The 19,279-nt window shown below is 41.1% G+C and overlaps 1 protein-coding gene across 2 annotated transcripts in view; it reads left to right on the top strand.

Moving 5' to 3' along the window:
* plxna2 (plexin A2) overlaps positions 1 to 18,748 on the top strand; it is a 160,267-nt gene extending 141,519 nt beyond the window's left edge. For both annotated transcript variants that reach the window (XM_063465510.1, XM_063465509.1), the window contains exons 24-32: positions 103 to 249; positions 927 to 1,086; positions 2,502 to 2,605; positions 7,914 to 8,013; positions 10,564 to 10,754; positions 10,911 to 11,080; positions 11,179 to 11,391; positions 11,695 to 11,845; positions 14,470 to 18,748. In XM_063465510.1, the coding sequence (XP_063321580.1) occupies positions 103 to 249; positions 927 to 1,086; positions 2,502 to 2,605; positions 7,914 to 8,013; positions 10,564 to 10,754; positions 10,911 to 11,080; positions 11,179 to 11,391; positions 11,695 to 11,845; positions 14,470 to 14,565 (1,332 nt within the window). In that variant the 3' untranslated portion in view covers positions 14,566 to 18,748. The remainder of the gene's footprint in view (positions 1 to 102; positions 250 to 926; positions 1,087 to 2,501; positions 2,606 to 7,913; positions 8,014 to 10,563; positions 10,755 to 10,910; positions 11,081 to 11,178; positions 11,392 to 11,694; positions 11,846 to 14,469) is intronic.
* Positions 18,749 to 19,279: the final 531 nt, after the last annotated feature.

Raw genomic sequence — 19,279 nt, 5'->3', positions numbered from 1 at the left:
AGTTTGTTTTATTTATTTTGATATCATTAAACTTTCTTGAAAAATCTGATGTTACATGCTGTTCTCATGTGCGAATCTGTGGATTTGTTTGTGTGTGTGCAGGAGTGTGCTGGGGAGCCTCTGTTCATGCTGTATTGCGCCATCAAGCAGCAGATGGAAAAGGGGCCCATCGACGCTATCACTGGAGAGGCCCGTTACTCCCTAAGTGAAGACAAGCTCATCCGCCAACAGATCGAGTACAAAACCCTGGTAAGTCACACTTCACCAGCCTCACAGGAACTTTGCATACTGGCTCAAAGGCATACTGAAGTACAGGTTGTGCTTGACTAAGAAATGTCTAAGTAAGATTGTGGCTAAAATGCTGCTCACAAGATGCACAGACACACAGACTCCAATATACCAAACAATAAATCAGATTTTAAGATGTCATAGCCATGTTTGCTATGTTGGAGTTCTTCATTCTAGTGCAGGAAGAAAATTAACTAATTATCTCATACCTCCAGTGTTGGCCCAACATCAGAGTGGGTGGCTGTGGAGACTGGAACACACCAAACATAGCCCTCTATATACACAGACAAATGCACAGAGAAAAAAGCACTCACAGAGTCAGCATGTGACATGACAATGCTCTGATTGCTCTGACTGGGAATTTGGCTCATTACGTGCTAACACCCCGGCAGAGCTGGAAATTGGTGTCCCGCCGAAGGTGTGAAATTAGATTTCTGGATGCCAGCAAGAGCGGAAATGGTTTTTCAAAGCTCCTGCCATGCTCCGAGGAGACTCTAATGAGGGCAAAGCTTCAAGCTGGACCAAAGTCCAGCCAGTAACAGGACACCTCAAGCTTTTTGCTCTGCTCTCACGTTTTCCTTTTCTTTGATATTTCATCCCCTCACCCCCTCTTCTCTTTTCCCTTATTTGCACTCCAGATCCTAAACTGTGTGAACCCAGACAATGAAAACAGTCCAGAGATTCCAGTAAAGGTGCTGAACTGTGACACTATCACCCAAGTGAAGGAGAAGATACTGGATGCTGTTTACAAGAACATGCCCTATTCTCAGCGGCCACGTGCTGTCGACATGGACCTCGGTAGGGTGCAAACACACACCCGAGCGCAAATAAATACACAAACACACACAACACTCACAGATGCAGCTGGCAGGTGTAAAGTCCTTCACACCCACAGATTAATGTATCAGTCAGAGAAAACCTAGCCATGTGTACAGATTATTGGTGCATTAGTGTGATAAAAGCTGGGTTCTAGCAGCCCAGCCAGGTAACCAGCTTCAGTGTACTGCTGCCAGGCTTTCTATCAAACTGACTGACAGTATGCGGCGCATCCCTCCGTCTGGCAGCTTTTACTGTTTGGTAGTGCCAATAAGACAAAGTAGATCGAGATAGAGAAGTGGGCTTGTCTTTGTGTGTGCGTTTTTGTGTTTATGATGTGGCTGAGTGGCCAACACAAGTAAGAGCTGGCAGAATGGCAAACCAGCGGCACTGCCATTTCCATCCTCGCCTTTCCATACCTTGCCTCCTATTTCTCTCTGTCTCTCGTTTTCTCTTCATATGCATGAAGAGGAAAAAAAAAACACAGCTTGCTGCATACCATTCATCACTCCACAGTATCGCTCTCAGTGCATCTATTGCCTCCCTCTCAAAAATAATTGCATCTCTATAAGAGCGTCTTTTGTTCTTCAGCTTTATCTGGAGATTTGAGTGTAGGTTAGAGGGTTTGAGGAGTATGTTATGTCAAACAGGAATATCATATGGTCTTCTGGCGGATGCACAAAGTCATAGAACTTAGTGAATGAGAAGCAATTTGATGATCGCTACCAGTATGAGGCCCACAGTGGCTATCCACTTTCCACTTTTAGCATACTTATCATTTCATTACCCCACAATGACCTGTCAGCTGCTGCCCTCCCACAGTGCTTATAATCTCTACCTGTTACCCCTACCTCCTATTTTTTTTCCTTTGAAAGGAGGTGATTTTCTCATTGCTCTTTTTTTTTTTCATCCTGTCTTGTCTGCTCTCCTCTTCTTCTTTTTTTCTGACCCTGATGGGCCAACTGCTGCGTAAGTGACACAAGTACCAATTAAAGTGTGCAGCCTGCCTGAATATACATCTTGCAATTGTTCGTGTGTAATGTTTAATTAAGATGCGTGTCAATCCAAGTCTGTGAGAGGAGCGCACATGCCGAGAGCCGTACAAGAATACAGGCTACTTATATCTACTCTTTTGTGTGTGAGTGTGTGTGTGGTTGTAGAGTGCTTTTATTCTAAGCAGCTTACATTTCACCAACTGGAAGGTGAGAGTTTGGTTTAGTGTCATAGGAATTCACAGTTGCCCTGCACGGGAGCCATCTCTGGAAACACTGCATAAACCAATATTATGTAACTTCACAGCATCCTCCACGTATGGTTTTAAATATTGGCTCACTATGATGTATAATTTGCACTATGCAGTTGTTCATAATTCAGTATTTGTGTTTTTGCGCTTTCAGAATGGCGCCAGGGACGAATGGCTCGTGTGGTGTTGCAAGATGAAGACATCACAACTAAGATTGAAAATGACTGGAAGAGACTCAACACTCTCATGCACTACCAGGTAAACACACACAAATGCTTTAGAGCAACATTCCTCCTAATCACTCTCAAACTTTGCTTTTTACATCTTAAAAAAACCCCCATCTCATTTCAGTTCCATTTCTGATGTGGATTTTACTATTCAAATTGTGCCGCACACTTTGGCAAACTTTGATGTTTCCTGCTCTTGACTTTTAGGCAGCCAATTTTCAACCCCTCATTTGCATGCCCATGCCTGGTGTAATCCAAGTGACTCAGAATAGAGGACAATTACTGTACAGGTGGCAGGAGAGATGAACTCTCAGCATCTCAGTTGACACTTCTCCCTCCTCCCTGGAGAGATGAAGCTGCTCCAGTAGGGAGGAAAAGCATCTCTCCTTCTTTCATTTTCCCTCTTTTTCTTTCCCCTCTCTCTGTCGCTCTCTGACTTCTATGCTGGCAACAATTAGTCCCGCTGTGACTGCCTGCTTCTGTCTCTTCAGTTCTGGAACCTCCTTTCACACCCCACAATTTGAGAGCCCATGGGCGAACCTGTTGCCCTCTGTTTAACAAAGAGAAATGGAGGCCGCTAAAGACGAGGTGTTCTGAGAAGGAGAGTTCTGCATTTTATTTCTGGGAAATTTAAGGCTGTTGACATTGTAAACAAAGAGGGGGGAAAACAAGACGGGGTTAGTGGAAGCCACAGATAAAAGAATAAAAGAAGAACAAAAGGAATAAAGAAATAAACAGGCAATTCAGAACTATCTCCGCAGGTCATGAATCTTGCATCCTAAGTCAGCTCTCATTAGCCAGTCAAGGGGGACAGTCTGTTTAAAGGCTGCATGAAGTTTGATTCTGGGTTACCTGCTTAAGAGCTGGGATGCAGCTTTGGCTGGATTTGAAAATTGGGACCATGGGGAAAGGAGACACATCTGCATCTAGAAGCAGAAAATGGCTACGAGGTGGTGAGGCTCAAGCCCTCGCAGTAGGGGGTCAATCTGAACTCTTGCCCCAGAAGAACAAGCAGAATAATTTAACAGATGTAGGAGTCATTAGAAGATGGGACACATCACAGTGTCCTTCACACAGGACTTGGCACCATACAGCTTCTTTCCCCTTTGTCTTTCCTTGCTTGTCACCCTCCATTTTGTTCTCACCTTTATCTCCCCTTTGCCACGTTTTATTTATGTATTTATTTACTTACATATTTGCTTTGTGTGCATTTTGCCCTTAGCCGGTCCCCTTCTCTATTTTTTTCTTGTTCGCTAACAAGCAATAAGATCTCCTCTTCCCTTGACTTTTTTCCCCACTCACTTTTGTTCTGCCTTCCTCTCAAGCTCTGCCTACCTCTTGGTCACTGCAGTGCTTTCATCCTTGATAAAGCAGTTCAGTATGTTTGCTTCCACACCAAAAATGTGCCCGTGTTGTGGTTGTTGTTGTTTTTCAAGTTCTTTCTGTCACAATTTGGTTGCCATCGTTAGCCAAGGGATGCAACAGGACACACAGCGACATGTGTGTGGCCATTTAACTTATTTACTCGCTCAATAGCAGTTCTGACTGCTATTGATTATGGATGTGAGAACGTGCCCAGAATGGAAGGCCCGGTAGTGTACGCCATGTAGAGTGCAGGGCAACACAGCGAGGAAGGAGAGGAGGAGACGGGGCATTGCAACATTAGGCAGTCAGTGGTGGAAGGGATCAAAGTAGGATGGAACGACTTTGAAACTTCATTGCTGTTTTGATGAGCTGGCAATAGTCCCCTATGTATGAGTTTGTGTGTGTTTGTGTCACACATCATGGCACTGCATTGGCAGCTGTGACAACACATCTGGCTACATACGAAAAGAAGGAAGCTCAGCTCATTAGGCCCCAGACTGATGGGAAATGTTTGAAGAAAAAATGGGAAGAGGTAAGCAGGAAATAGTGAAAGGAGGGCTGAAATATGCAAAGTGAGTCTGAACATCAGCTCAAGTATTTGCTAATTCTCTCATAGCAGAGACACAGGGACTAGACAGAGGCATTAAAATTCATAGGGCTCACAGCAACCCAAGAAACCCCATTGGCTATTTACTCTGCCACATGGGAAATAATGGTTTACACAACCAGAATATGGAATTGCACCCTCCCCGCCTTCCCCCTCATTTCCCAACCAATTTAAAATTAAAAACATAAATGTACACACTGAAAATGAGTTCAGAATCCTTGTTCATCACCTTTGGATTCATAGGGAGGGAACCCAAATCCCTCCTTCCAACCTTTCCAATATTTCTGTATTTTATTTTATTTTATTTTATTTTATTTTATTTTATTTTATTTTATTTACTCTTTCTTGCATGGTTTAAAGAGTATAGAAGCACACTATATAATGGTTTTTGTGTTTTGTTTTTTGGGGGTTGATTTCAGTTTTGCTTTGTTAATTAATCTTCCTCATTGTCAAAGAGAAGATCTTCTGACACTTTCTTCTCATTCTCTTCCTCCTCCACCCTCCCTTTTTGTGATTTTAAGACAAAGATGGGGGGTGGGGGAGCTGCTGGATAGTTAATAAACAGAATTACAGAGTCAGAGAACTATATGAATCAGACATTTGACAAATTGAAGTCCTTGAAGGAAGCACTGACAATTCATAAAGTGGGCATTATCATAAGCTGTAGCCAGAATTGTTTTTCCCCATGATTCAAATTGCAGACAGGCCAAGCATGTTGTTCCCAGTGCACGGTGCACTCAATTACTTTGATTATGTTTGACAACAAGGTTATTTAGTAGATGATATTATTCCACATCCAATTGTGGGGCAAATGCATGGACTGTTTTTTTTTTTCCCTTGAATATAGTGGAAGTATTTGCCATACCGCTTTCCTGAAAATGCTAAATGCTAAAATAAGGGCGGTTTAAAAGTTTTTGTAGCCTGAGTGGTGACCTCTGTGTGTCCTCCTCTGTGGTGAAGGAGTAGGAAGAGGAGAGACTGATAACCACACCAGTAGAGTCCGGTTACCCAGATTGCAGACTTGGGGCATTTAGGCTATTTTCAACAACCCCAGACACAACAGATACTGCTCATTTTCCTGTGTGTTCATTAATCTAATGCTGTGACTGTCAAGTTGGAATAGGGTTAGGAGGAAAACTGTTGTCTATTTATAGCCGAAATATTTGTAAGAACTAATATTATGCCATTATAAAGTAATGCAAATTTGCTTTAAAGTTTATTTTCCTGTTGCCATCCAAGAAAGAAATGTTTGCATATAATAGCCCATTTCATATTTTTTCAGTTCTGACAACAAACATGCACAGATTATATGTTTCCAAGCTAGTGGGCAGAGTCCGAAGGTGTGATAAGCATCATGATCTGAGGGCATCAGTCCAGATGAGATGGGATACCAAGGGGTAACAGGCTTGGACCAGAACAGTGGGTTTGTGTGGGGAGGGCTGAAGGGGGGAAAAGGGGAAAAAAACATCTAGGATGACCACTCTCTGCTGTCTGGTCCACTCTGTACTGTCTAATGGAAGGTCTTATCACAGGCAGGGCCCACAGCCCTTATCACACCTGCCCACTATCAGCCCCACACTGGATTATCCCTGAAGGGCGAATCTGCACGCCTTCAATCATTTACTACTATCACAAGGACCCATCTCTGCTCTAGCCTCTATGTCAGCCATAAAAAGCAGAGAGAAAGAGAGAGAAATGGAGGGAGTGGAAGGAGGGGGTGCAGAGAAGCTATTTCATGCTCCCAAGAGAAAATGTATCACAGGAATAGCGGTGCAAACTTTACGGAAGTCCACGCTGTCAGTATATTAGATTTGGTCCGTGGATTGTCAGCCAAGAGGTGGCTATAAAATGGAGAGGCCATAGAAATTAAGCTTAGGAAAGCAAAATGCACAAGAGGTGAAAAGGGAGAGAGACAGTTGAAGATGCTAGTCGCGAGTGGGGGTTAGGAAGCAAATTTTTCATTTCCCTTCAATAAGGCCTTGGTGCCTGAGCTGCTCCTTTAAGAGGATTCTTCCAGACTTTATCCCCATTTTCGAGTGTCTCTTCAGTAGAGACCAGATGGCAACTTCAGCTAACAGCACAGCTGAGATTAGTTTATGAAAGTGGAAATAACGGGTGAAGACACGAATGAGAGAAGGTGGCTTTCCAGAACAGGGAAAAACACCATAAATGCCCATCCCAGTAACCAGTGGTTCATTTCCCAACGAGAGCCCAAAAGGGTCCATTCTTGCTAAAGAAAATGAAAAGCCTAATTTTCTGTTTTTCTATAGATTCTTTGAGGTATTCCTTTTGGAGCCTGGCATTTTCCTTTTGTTTATTTCTCCACTAGAGGCTCATCAGTTTTTCTTCACTGGGTTTGAAGCAGAAATCCCTCCTTAGGGTGAGCTGTAAATGCCAGCCAACAAGCTGTTTGTTGTTTTGGTTTTCAGAAAAGAACCACCGGTTTTGTTTGCTGTGTTTTGCATTTTCCAGACTAAATTCCTTTGCTGTAGCTGCACTAGTAGCACATAACTGTAACTAAATTGTCTTTTTTTTTTTGACCCATTAATTATAATACTAGATTGATGAAAGATCTCTAAAAAGAGTTTTGAGGATGTCCTTTCAAATGTAGGTTATGTCAGGTTTTCTCAGGCTATCACACCACAGGGGTGGGGTGATGGGGATAAACCCCAGTGTCTGTCTCTTATTCATGACACAACATCTTTTACACAGCCTTTTTTCTTCATCTTTCTCTTTGACTCTGACTCGCTGCTCCTCTATTGCTATTATTATACCTGCGTACCCAATTTTTTTTTCTCCAGTGGTGTCAAGTGTACACAAGATGAGACATTCAGCATTCTAGTCTCTGTCTCTCTCCATCTGACACTCTCTTTTTCCATTTTCCTCTCTCTTTCTCTCAGCATCTTATCCCAGTTCCAAAGCTTACATCATGTTTCTAAGGTTTGTGAAGGGTGATGACAATGACAGTCATGTTGAGTACAGCCATCATGCAGTCACAGCACTCTGCTCTGCTGAAAAAAGCCACAGGGCTGTGGTAGAGAACAGCAGGGAGTGCAGATATGACAGGGAAGGATGTACGGGTTTGAGATGTGTTTTGCTCATGGGACTGTTCACTCAGTCCCCTACATTCCCATTTGTAGTCTTCTCTTTGGTATGAAACATTTGTGAGAACATGTGATACATAAATAAATTACACACACGCGCTATGTGATGGTGGCCCACAAAACTCTCTGGAGAATGGGTTTTAAACAAGGAATAGTGGGACTTTATTTTAGGAGTAGAGAGATATTTAACACATGTATGAACATGGAATGCTTCTTTTCTATTTAAAAGATTTGATTTTTGTGAAACTTGTCTCATCACACAGGTGTCGGACCGCTGTGTGGTGGCTTTAGTGCCGAAGCAGACCTCATCATACAACATCCCTTCCTCAGCCAGCATATCGCGCACCTCCATCAGCAGATACGGTGAGTCACTAGACATGATTGCTCTTTATATGCCTTTGTTTTGGCTGGCATTGATTGCATTGATTGATGTAGCATATATATTAGGTAATTACAGGTGGATTGTGAGGGTTAGCCATCAGTTAAATCCATGTTGATGTAGTGTTATTGCTGCTTTTGATAGACACATCAAAGTACTTTTACATTAGTTGTTTCAGATGAGAACAAAGGGAAATCTTCTCTCCCCAAAGCAATGGTCTACTCTTTTTTTCTCTATAGAGAGGTTCTAGCTGCTTTCTCTCCCCCCCCCCCAAACTGTGTGAGTGCTGCAGTTTGCCTCACAGTTCAGGTCCAACCTCTGTTGGATGGTATGGAAAGAACACTGAGAGAGAATGACAGAGAAAACCATTGTTTAGTTTTGAGGCTATAATATTTTTTATAATGAAGATACGTTCTCTACGGGACATTTTGGGCTGCTATTTGCACACATACTTGTGCCCACGTGGCCGTACACACAGTACATGCGGTGCCTATGCACACAGGCGCTCACATGCTTTAGATGTGCTTGTTGTTTGTGCTGCCGGGTGCCAACATTTGGTCCTATGCCAAACACAGCAGCACACACAACTTGTGATTGCTAATTATTCTCTGTGAATGATACTTCACACAAACAGAAAAAGATAAGTGAGCATAGCCAATTATCAGGATCGGGGCTAGGTGAACGCTGCCTTTAAACTATCTAACACAGAAAAAGAGCTAACAGCGTCCTTATCTTTCCAGCCAATTATGCTTATTTACAAATGTTAACAGTGGACACCTATGGACACTCCAAAATGGGCCATTATCTTCAGTTTATGTGCTGTGAAAAATAAAGTGTAATGATATTTTCAATGATGACCTTTAGAAGATTGCAGCGTACTGAGTCATCACTTTCTTTTGAACAAAACACCGTAAAGGTTGTTGGGAGAGATGGCAAGATGATGGATGACCAAACTAATGTTAAAAAAAACAAAAAAAAGAGTACAACTACAAGAGGAAAGTCACTTTCTCTGCATTATGTAGGTTGTTTCTTGTCAAGCTTAATTTGATCTCTTTGGAGTTTTATACCCATATATTCTATTCAGGCATTGGAGCTGGTTGTGCACGGCATAAAGAGCAAAGCCTCTGCTGGCATGATCCTGACTCTCATCAATCATGGGTTGGCACAGCGGGCACAGCTGCACCTCGACACCTGCTGATCGATTCATACCAATTTCACATTCGGTGCTTAGCATCTTGACTCAATTTACACCCCCAGAACCCCCTATTAGCTTTAAAATCAGCTTGAACACACTCCCTTACTGACTGGCTCTGTCCAGGAGCTGCGAATTGCAGCCAAGCAGGAAAGGGTTGCAGGTCACTGCTTAGTGTTTCAGGGAGTTAGGAAAAGACTGCGGTGCAGGCAGGAGAATAGCCCTGCCCACAAAAAAAGTAGAATAGCAAAAGAAAAAAAACAGTGACTGGATTAGGATGGGATTTGGGCCCTCAATCCACCCTGCACACAAGTGCATACATCATCCCTTAGTGTCCCTAGTGCCCATTCCAGAGCTGCAGTTTGGTCTTATTTGAAAGGTATGTGGCTTTATTGGCAGCAAAAGCTTAGTTGTTCAGCTCGGCCTTTGAAGACATGTGAGAGAAATCCTCATTGGGATGCTCAGATCCTGAATCTCTAGAGAGCCACCTGCCATGATGACAACTAATTAAGGAAAGTGAAAGCAGTATCATTCTGAGAGAATGAAAAGCAAGGAGAGGTACACAAAGGTAGGGATGTATGGATGAAGGATGGTGGCTACAGTGCTTAACAAGTTGCTGTAGGAATCTTTTGATGTATTGATTAGAGCATGACAGGGACATTTGGCATTGGCACAATGTGGCGAGAAAGAACCAATTATGAGTGCTTTAAGTGGAACTCGGCACAACAATGTCTCAGTCACTGAGACGGGGATTATATAAGAGACAGAGAATGAATAAGATGAAAAGCAAATACTCATCAGATAAATAATGGCATACAGAGAGAAGAAAAAGTAGAGTCAATAAGCAGAGTAATAAATGTTTAGTATTTTTATGTCCTGCACAATAATAATTTGGTTTTGTATGTGAAGGACAGAGGTCAAAGTCTTGTTTTCATCCATTTTCTGTGTCATTTAGGATTCAAGTCTCAAGATGGCTATTACTAATCAGTGCAATGCTAGACACCACAACTCCTCCTCCCTTTCATTACTTTGTTGTTCTTAGAAATTATCCATTACGGCAATTTCCTTTATAGCATGGCTTAGAGGAGGAGGAGCGCAGAGGATTCGGCTGTGTAATGAGTTACAAAGCAGAGATGGAAATGAGAAAGGGGCTGTGTATGTGTGTTCTTGTGTGGGTTTGTTTGTGGGTGTTCTATGTACAGTAGGTGTGAGTGCATCCTAAATTTACATGATGATGCTACACCTAAGGGAAGCTTTTTTTAATCACAGTCATTTAGGCTTGCTAATAATTCTCTATCGCTTTTTTTTTTTCTTCTCCTTTTTTCTTTCCTGTCCTGGACAGACTCTTCATTCCGCTACACCGGGAGTCCAGACAGCCTCCGATCACGTGCTCCCATGATTACCCCCGATCTAGAAAGTGGTGTAAAGGTTTGGCATCTGGTGAAAAACCACGAGCATGGAGATCAGAAGGAAGGAGATCGTGGCAGCAAGATGGTCTCTGAGATTTATCTGACCCGACTGCTAGCTACCAAGGTATGTCAGTATTCTCTCATACATTTCTGTGACCACAGAAAAGTTTGTCACTTTTTATGATAATGCTGCATTCACAGTGGCTTTTTTTTCCTGTTATAATCGTTGTTTCTTGTTGCTCATGCATTGTTAATCTCTTTACTCTCGTTCTTCTACTAGGGTACACTACAAAAATTTGTTGATGACTTGTTTGAGACGTTGTTCAGTACAGTCCACCGAGGGAGCACCCTTCCCCTGGCCATCAAATACATGTTTGACTTCCTGGATGAGCAGGCAGACAAACATGGCATTCATGACACAGACGTACGTCACACATGGAAAAGCAATTGGTAAGGGGTTTTCTACTAAAGACAGTAAAAGTAAGATTGCATGTGACTATCTGTTAACGCCTTTCTGTATTTCCCTTATTTTTATTTCTGTCTGCCAGCCTTCCTTTGCGTTTCTGGGTAAATGTGATCAAGAACCCGCAGTTTGTCTTTGACATCCATAAGAGCAGCATCACGGACGCCTGTCTGTCTGTAGTAGCGCAAACCTTCATGGATTCTTGCTCCACCTCAGAGCACCGCCTGGGCAAAGACTCTCCATCAAATAAGCTGCTCTATGCTAAAGATATCCCCAATTACAAGAGCTGGGTAGAGAGGTAGGGGCCGTTGCATTCACTTAATACACCATGGTAACACCCCCCACATCTTTTTTTTGTATCCTCATACAATGAGAGTTGGATCTTTGGGAAAACTGATTCATAATGCTCTTTCTTCATGTATTCATTTCTCAGCCAGATTCAGTAAAAGCTTTGTCAGTGACTGTTAGCAGGCATTCATTGTTAGTGAAAGTGATATAATGGATCCAAAATTTAAATACTGTATAAAAGAATTTAAGCCTCAGTTGAACTATCGCATTGACTCAGCGAGTCTATGATGTTGCCCCTCGTCTGTATCCCCAGGTACTATGCCGACATCAACCGGCTGCCAGCCATTAGTGACCAGGACATGAATGCCTATTTGGCAGAACAAGCCAGACTCCACTCCACAGAGTTCAACATGCTCAGTGCTCTCAACGAAATCTATTATTACGTCAGCAAATACAGTGAAGAGGTAAGCGATATTAGTGGTCTCAAACCTGTCATTCAGATGCATTGTGTGTCTGGCATTATGCTCCTTTTTTTTTCTTGTTTTAGGTGTTTGTTTTTGTTGTTTTGATTACACCTATTTTGCATAACAACTGAAGAGCAGCCAGTGTTTCAGCAGTGAATAGCACCTCTATCTGTAATATACATGCATTTGTGTGAGAATAACAGAAGGAATGTAAAGGGATGTGTGTTTGATTGCATATTCTGAAGACAAAAAAATCGCAGTCAAGCACAAATAATGAATAAAGTACTTATCAATTCCAGCTAGTTATGACTATTTTGGCATTTTAGAAAGAGGGATGAGGAATGTGGGTATTTGCTAATTAAAGTACCTCTGTCCTAGTGAAACACTGCCCATATTAACAACATATTCCTCAACCTGCTCTACTGTCTCTAATTTTCACTCTCTTTTGTAACATGTTGTCAAACTGCATGTGTTGCATAAATTCCTGAAAATAAGTTTTATACAATATGATCTATTATACTGGCGTGTTTCTCAGGTGAGGTTGAATCTCAGTCTTGTTAAACTTTTGTTACTCTGTGATAAATCCTTCCTATGAACTACATACTGAGCTCGTTCATTTACAGAATTTACCTTGAGGGCAGTCCCAGGCACTGATTGCGTAATGAGCTGCCGCCTTACTCAATCAGCCGCTAATTACTGGCAGATTGTGAGCGTAATTTGAACGAGAGGCGTGCCACAAATTTGCCTCGCACTTTAATGTTCTTATATTTTGCCCTTGGTGTTTCCAGACTATTCATAACTGGAAAAGGTTGGCGAGGTCAGCTAAGAGTCTTCAGTAGACTTCCCCAAAGCCCAGAGGTCTAGCGAGACCTGGGCTTAACAAGGCAGCACGCTTGATCTCTAGAAAAGAAAGTGAATGTCTACAAGCTCTCAGCATGTTGCTCTGTCCTTTTGCTGGTGCTGAGTTAGAGTAGACAATCTGTCATATAGGGTTCTCATGAGCAGAATCATGGGGAATACACACACATTCTCTCAGATCGCAGGAAGCATAAAAAAGGAGGGAAGACGATGAGAAAGAAAGAGAGAGCATTTATAGAGACATTCGGCTTCTAATGTCAGCACCTCCTCTGGGAAGCTTTAACTTGACCTTTATGTTGGACCATAGTACCTCTCTCTTTTTCTCTTATTCTCTACCTCCTCCCTGTGCATTCCTTCTCTTTTTACCCATTATCCAGTCAGCTTCCCCTTTCCTCGCCATAAATCTCATATGCTCGCTTTTGCTGCAGTTGCCATTGTCTGATTCACACATGCACAGAGATGCAAACACACTCACTTCGCACACATACGTGCACCATCGCTCCTGCAGTATCTAGCAGAGTGCAGTGCGTAAAAACCTCATCTAGCACCATTAACAGTTGTTCATTCTTACTCAGCCCTTCACAAAGGTTGTGTGTCAGGCTAACCAGACCAGAGCTTCAGCTTGCTTAAATGGATTTGGGAGTTTGCAGTGGGAGCTACACCTGCGTGCAGAGCTGCAGATTAATTATAGATTGCTGTCGGGCCCAAAGTGGAGGAGGAAACGTTCTGTTACGTAGCTGCCAGCCTTTAAGAGCACTTACGCAGATGAGTGGATGATGGTAGGTGGGCAAGTCAGACTCTGTGTTATGCATCTGGACAGGCAGCAAATAAAGGTTTGCCATGGTATGCTAAAAAAAAGGAAAAAAAACAGTTCTTGATATGATTTCCAAGTCAAATTTACAGAAAAGGTTAATAAGCCAATCAAAAAGAAGCTCTTGCTTCGATAATTACATTCTTTGGACATTGAGAAAATATTTTTAAATAACACAGTGTCTAAAATACCAGATATTTTGGTGTATTTTAGAACAAAATAACTCATTGAGCCTGCATATAAAACCAAAGATGATAAATGAGTGAGCTGAAATGACACTTGACAGGGATAAATGGTACATTGAAGATGACACTTTTTTTTGTTGCTTTTTTCATTTTTTATTCATCCCTTACCTCAGAACTTTTTAAAATGCATATTGCATAAGATGGGTCGATGAATTATTTTGTTTAAAATATTAATAATTAAGTAAAGCACAGCATTCAAGTGTAGCCAAGAGTAGCAAATAGATGCACAGTGCCACCAGAAAGCATGTATTCAAATGGCTGCAGCATCTGGATACAGGGATTCATATCAAAGGTAATGCATATGAAGGGCTCTTGCTATGTATTTTGGCATCACTCTTACACAGATTTATTATGACAAGGCTGACACTAGATGAGAGAATGAAAAGGAGAGCCTGTCTGAATGCCTTTTGAACCCAACTTGACAAATGCCAAATTTAAAAGATGGGGCTCAGAAGATAAAACGCGAAAGACTGATGCACAAATATTTCTCGACGCTGTCAAAGTCAAAGGGAGTGATGGAATTATTATTTTTTCTTTTATCTGATGTCCATATAGAAATCTGGGAAAGAAAAAGAAATTTAAAAAGCGCATTGGTATTACTTTCTTTTAAATGTAACTAGATCTGAATCTATGAACAAATCCTAACAAACAAGTGTTGCACAGTATATTTTTATTGATGATGTTTTTTGGGGTTTTTTTGTCATGCACAGATCACAGCAGCCCTGGATCAGGATGAACAGGCAAGGAAGCAGAGGTTGGCCTACAAAGTGGAGCAGCTCATCTCTGCCATGTCCTTTGAAAGCTGAGAGTAACTACTACTGAGAGAAAGTGAGAGAGAGAGAGGACCACAGTCTTTATGTGACCTACCAAAAAAGGTCATGCATTACTTACCTCTCATCATGGGAGCTGAAACCATGAACCAGACCTGGGACCTCTGTATCTACAGCTGGACAAACATACAACTGCTTGAGTTTGTAATTCTCCCGCCTCCTTCCATGACGGTGCCAACGCAGGGCCCGAAGACTGAAACGGAGGCCTCCCTGCAACTGGATTTGCTTTTGGCATGAGAGACTATACCAGAGAAGGCAACGACATGGCTTGTATTTATTTTTTTCCTTTAATTTTCCACAAAGGACATCTTCTCTGTTTGACAGGGAATTGTATGTTCCGTGAGTGTGTGTGTGCATAAAAGTGTGGGTGTGCATGAGTGTGTGTTTGTGTCATACTGAGGAAGACTCCTACAAGAAATGGAGAAACAGATTTATTCTCTACCAACTCACGGCTAAGTGTGAGGTGGAGAGAAAAAGGCGAGAAGTAGAAGAGCAGATCTCATGTTGGACAGCTGAGATTGCATTCAGAGTTCTCAGATTTTATTTTTGTACTTTGTACATTTGAATATTATCAGTTGCAGTTCCAAAATATCCACCTCGGATCCCAAAAGTGTTGCTGTGTAAAGATGCAAAGCGCGTAACACCACTTTAGATTAGCGTGATAATAAAACGGGCCATGACTCGTGTCTTCTCTCACTCCTCTCCTTGGACTGAAGCTTCACGCAACGTGGACAAAGCCTCTGGTCTTTATTTAATCAGATATGTATAGCAAATCATAAAACATGTGACCATCACATAAAAGTTAACAGAACTCCGCGTGTGGTGGTCACAGTTAAGCCAGCATGCTTGCACCTAAACTGAAGATGATGGAGATATAATCTGTAGTGTAATTAGGAGGTGACCTCAGATAAGGATCACTCTGGTATCAAAGGCTCTTTACAGCAGTTAGCTCATCTGTGTATGTACCAGTTGATACTTGCCAATCATTGTATGTGAATGTACACATTTTTGTTTTTTCATTTTGTATCTTTGTCTGTCTGTTTTAAGTTTTACTACAAAAATTGGCTCATTTGAATTGAGCTTCATAGATATTTCCTGTAGCTTGTTGTGTGAAGAACTCAATTTTGTTCATCCTGGCCTTGTTCCATCCAACTGCTTCATTTGGCCTAAATCGCTTTCCTTCAGAAGAAGAGTGTGTATCGTTATAGTGTCTGTTAATGCTGTAACTGTAAAGCCTGTGGCGTAGGCTGCAGTAACCAGAGGTACAGTGGCAGTTTGAAAAGAGCAGGTAAAAGCAGCTGGTTTCTGTGCTCACATTTTATGTCCACTTTTTTTTTTATCTTTTCGGGACCTCGATCAACCTTTTGTGTAATTTGCATGCATGGTGTCACACATCAAAAGTGTTTGAGGGTCCGTCTTTACTTTTCTCAAGTGCCAATGAGTCACACTTTAGTTGGCCAGTTGAAATGTTAGCTGATGGAAGATCTTACCTAACCACCACATGTCTTCGCACAGATAATAAGAAGTCTGCGTGGGTCTAGTTTGACAAAGTGCCAAAAGATCCCGGTGTTTCAAATAGTTCACAAATGTATCACAATCGGTTTATGCTTTACAGAGGAAGCAACACTCACATATTTGAGTGTATATTCAGTTAAAACAGAAGATTTAAAAACTGGAATGGTGAGTTTTCAAACTCACAAAAGGTACGAAACATAAGCAGAAGAGGGGGGGGGGGACTGAGAATAAGAAGAAAAACAGACAGAGTTAAAGTGTGTTTTGTATCATGTGATGCATCTCCTGACTTGAACCAAACATGAACAAGCTTAGAAGCTTATGTAACTCTCCAGACTTTAGCTGGATGACAACAAACTGTAGATTTCATCCTCTGGATAGGTTATTTCATTTCTTCCAAAATATATATATTTGCTTGTTGTTTACATCAAGTACTTGAAAAAAAAAAGGTAGTAGTAAAGAGTTGTACAGTGTACTGCAATTGTGTGTGTTGAGAGCATGGTAAAGGTGGGTGAAAGGTGCTTCTTTTCTCTGTGGCCTTAGATACCCACCTGCTTAGTGTTCCCATACCTATTAGTTCTCATCTAGGGCACCGTCCTTTCAGTGGTTCAGAGCCCTTTAGGGTTGTTTTCTCTCTCTCTCTTCTCTTTTTTTTCTTTCTTCTTTTTTTTGGTACTGTTACCTGGCCCTGGCACTCGGCTGAGAACTGTCTTAGTGAGATGCAGTAAAAGGAAAGGTGAAGAGGCTGTGGCCTTGCTAAGGTAGACGTTGCCTCGTGCAGTACTCGGCATCCTGAGCTGTTTGAAGAGAAGTCTTGAGAAATGAGGAGCAATGGAGAGGTAGAAAGAGTGAAAACCCCTTTAGCTCTAGTTTCCTACTCCAGCTTTGAAGCTTCTCTTTGATCTGAGTCAGTTGTGTTCACAGTGTGATCAGGAGATGTAAAGAAAAAAAAAACATCAAACTAACAGGCGAGGAGAAATGCAGACTGAGGTGACGACTGAGTGCTATGACTTTACCCGACCAGTGGGGGCAGAACTACGAAAGACCAATTCATCTGTTTATTCATCTGAAAAAGCAGCTTCTTACAGAAGTGCTTTGCCAACACAAAAGAGAAGATATTAGATAACTTATAACATAACTGCCTTAGCCGAGTTTGACTTTCTTAAACTTTCTTAGATTTTTTGGTTTCTTTTTCTTTGCAGTGAACATGACATTGATTTGAAAACTTTGTATGTTGTTTTCCAATAACTTATTTCACAAAGTACGAGAACTGATCTTTTAGTAATGAAATCTGTTTATGATCATAAGATCATATTCTTGAACTTAGGAGATCCATAACGTTTAAATTGTAATGCCCAGATCTAGTAACTATTGATAATGTTAAAGTTTTGCCATAAGTTATTTAGTTTTTTCTGTGTTTTGTGAACGCAATACACTTCTGTACCTTCTTGCTACTTAATCCTCTGCTCAACATCTATAGGTACACAATTACATACACAGTACAGACTCAAAGCAGAAATCTTCTTCCTTTTGATTAAGGTGTCTTCCCAATTTCAGCGAATAGAATTGTATCCTCCTCATACCTCACATTGCTTTTATGTAAGTAATGCTTTTTATCATTTTAACAGGACCTAAATGCCTTTTCCTTCTCCAAGGAATAAAATGTATGTTTATTACAGTCCTTCCAACTCTTAGATGAGCTCGCCCTATACAGAATAGTGATTAACAAAATCAGGCACACAAGTTGGTGAAGAATGGCTTTGATTGTTTTTTTATTTTGTCTTTGTGTGAGATTTTTTGCATGCATTACAATTTATGCTTTAGTCATGCCTGGTATTCCATATCGATCCGCACCATCGTCAGTCTAATGGCAATTCTTCCATTTGCAAATGTCTTAAATCACAGCTGAATGCACCTTTTTTTTGTGAAAGAGATTTTTTTTGTTACTAAATAATAGCTTGTTTCCATGCTGTATGCTCATTTCTAGAAACCTTTTTAATTCAGTTTGAACTGAGAAGAAAAGAAGTTTGTTTACTCTTTCTGCAGTGCAGAATCCCATTTGACTGCCAGTTGTGTGATATGGAGAGATGCTCATGAACACAACCTCTTTTCAGATGAAAGTTGATTACTAATTGAAGATGCTTTGTGCTCTTTTTGGCTCCTGGTGAAGTGTGCTGCCGAAGAGATGGTGTCGTGGTTTCGACTGGCGCATGCCATTCCTTATACAAAACAAAGAATTAAATTAGCATTTCTTGTGTTTGCTTTTTGGCATCAGACAGGAACTGAAAAATCCAGATCAGTGTATTGCTCACCACGTATTAAATGAGTATCCTTCCATTATAAACACATTGTAAACAAACCCTTTGTAGACACTGGAGTTCTGTAAAATAGTAATTACTGGCGATGATGATGATGATGATGATTATAATAATAATGGCTGTCTGTTCTTGTTTTATAAAAGTGTTGTGAAAAATTGTAAGAAACTTAAAATATTTAAAAAGGTTGTTCTCTTGTTTTTTATTTGCTTTGATTTTGTTATAATATATTATTGTGTACCTAATGTAAATATGAAGCACACCTATTTTGCAAGCCAAGGATTCACTTTGTACTGTTGTTATATATAAATAAACTTTGCTGGTTAAAAATTGCGTAGAACCAAAATCAGTTATCACGTTATTGTCTTTGTTTTAAGCCAATGGAAAGAGAGACGACTTGCAGCTGGTTCTGAAGCGAGTCCTCGGGTGTTTTGTATCTCCGAAGGCAGGGGTTGCCCCCCCCTCCTTCTTCTCCCCAAGAGCTACAGTTCCAACAGAGCTTAAAGTTCTCCAGTAGTGTGCCGGAGGGCCATTTTCGATTCATAAATGTATAATTGTATTTCTAGTGAAGTATTCTCACTCATTTTTCTAACTGTTGCACAGCAAGAACAGTGCTGTATCGGTTTCTACACAGCTATAGGAAGCTTGTGTTTTGTTTTCCCCAAATAGACATGCATTATTATCATATTAAGCATTTGTTTACACAGTGGCTCAAAAATGCATGCAACTACTTGGTTTTGATTTTATATCATGGGGGGCAGTGGGCATAATTTGTTATACTGTATATACTGTTTGGAGATGGAAAAACATGCATTGAAAAGTTTAAAATATAGACATTATGCATATTCTTTACAGCTTGGACA

This window comes from Pelmatolapia mariae, linkage group LG20, assembly GCF_036321145.2.
Source record: "Pelmatolapia mariae isolate MD_Pm_ZW linkage group LG20, Pm_UMD_F_2, whole genome shotgun sequence".
NCBI classification, from domain to species: domain Eukaryota; kingdom Metazoa; phylum Chordata; class Actinopteri; order Cichliformes; family Cichlidae; genus Pelmatolapia; species Pelmatolapia mariae.
This window is presented reverse-complemented; position numbering and strand designations above follow the sequence as displayed.